This window comes from Camellia sinensis, chromosome 11 (assembly GCF_055761805.1).
Source record: "Camellia sinensis isolate YWXY chromosome 11, ASM5576180v1, whole genome shotgun sequence".
Taxonomy (NCBI): domain Eukaryota; kingdom Viridiplantae; phylum Streptophyta; class Magnoliopsida; order Ericales; family Theaceae; genus Camellia; species Camellia sinensis.
In genome coordinates this window covers 116,791,021-116,796,041 of record NC_138971.1, presented here as the reverse complement: position 1 = coordinate 116,796,041, position 5,021 = coordinate 116,791,021, and the positions used below count along the sequence as shown (strand labels likewise).

General features: G+C 36.7%; 1 protein-coding gene across 1 annotated transcript; it reads right to left on the bottom strand.

Moving 5' to 3' along the window:
- Positions 1 to 212: 212 nt before the first annotated feature.
- Positions 213 to 902, bottom strand: LOC114276163 (disease resistance RPP13-like protein 4). The gene has a single exon (XM_028217949.2). The coding sequence runs from the start codon at positions 900 to 902 to the stop codon at positions 213 to 215; it is 690 nt and encodes a 229-aa protein (XP_028073750.1).
- Positions 903 to 5,021: the final 4,119 nt, after the last annotated feature.

The following is a 5,021-nucleotide window of genomic DNA, read 5'->3' as shown; positions in this document are numbered from 1 at the left end:
GCTCTGCCTTATCCAAATGCAACTTTATTGAAAACTTGTAAAGAAGCCTTGATGAATGACCTTCAAGACATATACATTTGATTGAATAAATAAATACGTGTAGCTAGTTTTTCATAAGAGAGGAAAATTACTATATACTATCTTTGAAGACATTAATTTGCCAGCCTAAAAATAAAAAAGGAAGATAATAGAAAGAGGTTTCCTATCCTCTCTCAGTAGTTTCTTCCATCACATTTCTCATCGATGCCATTGTCTTTCCTCATCCAAACACCATTTTGATCACACGAGAAGGAATTGAGGAAGGGACATTCTACTTTCTCCAAGTAAATCAAATTGGGAAATAACATCATAATGTCTTTCCAAGGCATCTTTAAGTTACTCAAGTACTTCAATTTTAACATTTCAACTGTGGTAGCTACTATTTTGTCCAAATTACACAATAGTCCTCCTCTGATGTAAAGTTTCTTCAAGTTCTTCAAATTGCCAGACCACAACCAACTGGGTGTATCTATCTCAGGAAAACCCTCAAGCTCTAGTTTTTGCAACGATGAAGGAAGTTCCAATAAGAGAGGAAGTTTTGGATCACGCTGCTCAATGAATGATCTTGTCAGCGTTGTCTGCTTGGAAAATAGTTGTGCTTGCTTAGGTGAATCATCAGTTTTACCTCGTAAAATGCATCCTGACCAAGATATTTTCAACTTCTGTAGAGATTTTAATCTTTGTAAATGATGAAGCTGCAGATCTGTTGGAAATTCTTTCATACTTGTGGAAATGCTCAATTTTCGTAGCTTTGACAATTTTGTCAAATTATTGACTGTACATGACTTTTTGTCCTTGAAATCTCCAATAATAAATCCCTTAAGGACTTGGAGATTAGATAATGCACCAAGCTCCTTGGGCATGTGATCTAAACGGTAACACTCAGATATGTCTAAGTGTGTCAAATTCGTAAGGAAGCCAATCTAATTTGGAATCACCTCAAGATTGTGACACGCTTTGAGATCCAGAATCTCAAGATAAGTCAGTTGTAAAATGCAAGGAGGAAGCTCTGTAATCAAAGAAATACCTCGAAGGCTAAGAAACCCCACTACTTTCTTATTCTTGAGAAAATTGAGAATATTGATGTCTGAGACTTCAATGTGATGCGTGACTGAGTTCTGCCACCTTCCCAAGTAAACAACTCTCAAATCGGTGCCCCTTTCGAAAATAATTTCATGTCTTCCATCAATAATAGCCGCATCAACGTTGACTATGCATCTTTCCCAACAGGCAAAGCGAAGATCCGGAAAATAATCAAAATCATGCCCCTTTAATTCTAAGGTTGCGACTTGCGACAGAACGAATGTAAGGTGGCATCCTGTAGCTATCCACAACCAATCCACAATTTTTGTAGATAGGCTCGATGAAGCCCTTTGCAGTAAGCTCATCCAAGATCTCGTTGGCAAGATGCTCTGCTGGTTCTTGGAATAGAACTCTCTCTCCCATCCACCAGTAAATCAGAAACCTTTTCTTCATGGTAGCCATTTCTGGGAAAATCCGGAAAAAATTCAAAAAATATTTTTGTTCCGGAGCGGGGCTATCGAAAGATACCAGGCTATCGAAAGATACCAGGATATCTGCTAGTGCAGAGATGTGATCAAACTTTGGCTGATTGTACAAACTGTGCAAATTGCCGGCCTTGTTTACATCGACTTGGTTGTTGCCGCTGCTACTGTTAATGGATCCATCATCAAACCAAGGTTTCCGATGTGGTTTTGAATCATCATCATAATGGATTTTAAGCTTGGAGGGAATCTGGGATTTCAACTTCTTGACAGACATTTTCAGTTGGTCAAGTTCGTTAGTATCACTCCCTCCTCCTCTTGTTTTGAGCTCCTCAAATTTCTCACAAGCCTGGTTGATTTGCATATTCATATGATCTACAAACTTCTGAATCTGTGTCATGGTCTCTTTCATGAAATTAAGATCTCGACCACTCATGTTAGTAAGATCAGGATCTGCAACTTGGTAGTCGTCGTTGTTGTTTGTGGCGGTGGTAGCTTTGTAGTGGTGGTTGTTAAGTGGATTTGGTTGGGAGATACTACTGCCCATGGCTTTGAAAGGAACTACTACCAAAACAGGGTCGTGTTGGAGTCTTGGCTAGAGAGAGAGGTTTTTTCTTTGATGGTCTGGTCTGGGTTTCAAAGAGAAAAATGGATCATGAGAGAGAGTGAACACGTTTTTTCTTTGATGTTCTGGGCTGGGTTTCAAAGAGAGAGATGGATCATGAGAGAGAAGAAACGCTGTGACACCATAAGAGAGAGAGAGAGTGTTGCCTGGGCTGATTTTCTGACTATCACATTTTCAAAATTTTATTTCCACTTTCTATTTTTATTCTTATAAAAACGACTTTAGCAATATCGTTTTTCAGAAAACGACTTTGAAAAGCTGTATTTTGCAATTAAAATAAAGGGAATGTTTTAGACTACTAATTACGAGCAAGGATCCTCTAAAGTGATTTTTTCATAAAATTTTTTAGAGTGTTATATTGTGTGGTTGAGATTTATTGACAAGTCACATAAATTTTTCTGATGTGACTTGCCAGTAAATCTCAACCACACAATGTAGCACTCTAGGAAACTTTAGGGAAATTTCACTCTAGAGGATCCTTGGTGACTAATTACTGGTGGCTCTAATGAGGTGGCACCCACTGTCACAGTGTGTTTGTGGTGGCTCACCTTCTTTTTTTTTTTTTTCAATTGCCACCTCACTAGTGATGGGATTAGTGATGACAAATTAGTGGTCTATAGCATTACTCTTAAAATAAAAATAAAAAATTGAACATAGAAAATCGGATTTGAAAAAGTCAATTTTAATTAAGTTTTAATTAATTTTGAATTAATTACAAATGGTTTTGATTTACACTAAATTTCTTTTTTAATTTATATTTTTAACATAACTATTTTTTGACCAAAAATATTTTTAATACAAAAATGATTTTAGAAAAATGTTTTATATTTGTTTTCCCATGTGGGAAGCTTGTTGGACTTGCGAACCAAAAGAGGGGAGAGAGAGAGAGCAACAAGTCCGATGCATTATTCAAAAATATTTTTAATACAAAAACGATTTTAGAAAAATCATTTTATATTTGTTTTCCCATGTGAGAAGGTTGTTGGACTTGGGAACCAAAAAAAGAGAGAGAGAGAGAGAGCAACAATTTCAATGCATTCAAAAATGAGTTTCAAAAATATTTTTAATACAAAAAATCGTTTTATATTTATTTTCCCATGTGGGACGGTTGTTGGACTTGGGAACCCAAAGAGGAAAGAGAGAGCAACAATTCTAATATATTTAAAGATGAGTTTCTTTAGAAAATCACAACACAGACAAAACATGATCCATATAATACTCCAATAAATCTCATCAAGATTCCACATTCAATTACTAAACGGAGATTTTTTGGCTAAAATATTCATAAAAAGATAAAATAAGTTTTTTAATTCAATAAGACAAAGGGATTGTTTAGGAAGTGGGATTTTGGCTTAACTTAGGCTAAAATTTACAAAAAGACAAACTAAACTAAAATAGTTGATAGGACAAAATATCACATCAAACTCATAATCATTTAATTTTTTGTCTTACAAACATCACATCCAAGTGCAAAAAAAATCAACAATCTTCTCAAATACAAAAATTTTAACCTAGTAAAATAGTCAAAAACTAAAATAACCTACTAAAATAGTCAAAAACTAAAATAGCCTATTAAAATAGCAACTTCTCAAACACTCACAAAATGTCACATCCAAATCATAATTATTTTATTTTTTCTTTCACAAAAGTCAAAAAAGCTAAAAAATCTATCACAAACGATACTTTTTAACCCTGGGCTAAAATAGTCAAAAAGCCAAAAAGTTAACCCACATCCCAAACGAACCTTATATAAAACATATATTGTGGAGATTTGGGAAGTTGTTATTTTAATAGGCTGTTTAGTTTTTTCCTACTTTAGTAAATTAAAACTTTTGTGTTTAGAAAGATAATTAGATTTTTTTTATAATTGGATGTGATGTTTGTATTTTCAAATTAAAGGTTTGTGGGGGCCGAATACATGGGAAAAATCAGATGGTGCGTACCATTGGAAGACTGATATTAATCGGCTATATCCTACGAGAGTAGGGAGCCGAATATAATATATGTGTCGAATAAGTGTAAGTCCTTAGTGCCGAATAGAAGAAAGGATAATGATTAAAAAGTAGGCCCTGGCCCCGAGGATCAAAAAGAACAGGTATAAATACAGGAACAACGGTTATAGAAAAGTATGTAAGAATCACTTTACAAAAACTTAGTAAAGAAGCTACCTTGAGTATCTGAACTAACTTGTCCGTCGGAGTGCTAATTCCGGCACCCCCGACCGGAGTGTTTGTATCTTTTCAGGTGACTAGCTGAGGATCACTAGCGTCTCCCAGGATCTGAAGAGTATTTCTGAACTATTTCTCCACAATTGGCGCCGTCTGTGGGAATACTTAAATACATCCATGGCAGGCGTGACTGAAGATCCTCCAGCAGCCATTGACGAGACCGCACAGGGAAATGACCTCACTCCAGCAAATATGCTCGAAAAAGAAACCATCGCTGCAAGACGCGCCTTGAACTTCGACTCACCAATGACCTCAGCGCAAGAGACAATGCAAGCGATCATCGAACAAGCAAAGCAGAACAAACAAAGGCTGGAGAACATGATCGCTGAAAATGAACATCTCGCTATTGGGAGTGCTTCAACCTCGTCGACGACGCTTGCAACGACTCCATGGCCATCACCGCCTTCAAAATGGGACTACATCCTGACAGTCCTCTTCGCAGTTCCCTGACCAGAAGACCCCCCAAAACAGTTGGGCGTTGATGAAGAAAGTTGAAGAGTATTGCAAAGTGGAAGATGATGCCTTTAGAATAAAAGCCGGCCAAATGTCCAACAAAACGGCCCCCCCTAAAATTGCTTAACCAATAAGTTCCCACCTCCTAGCCTAGAGCCTCGGCAATGCGCT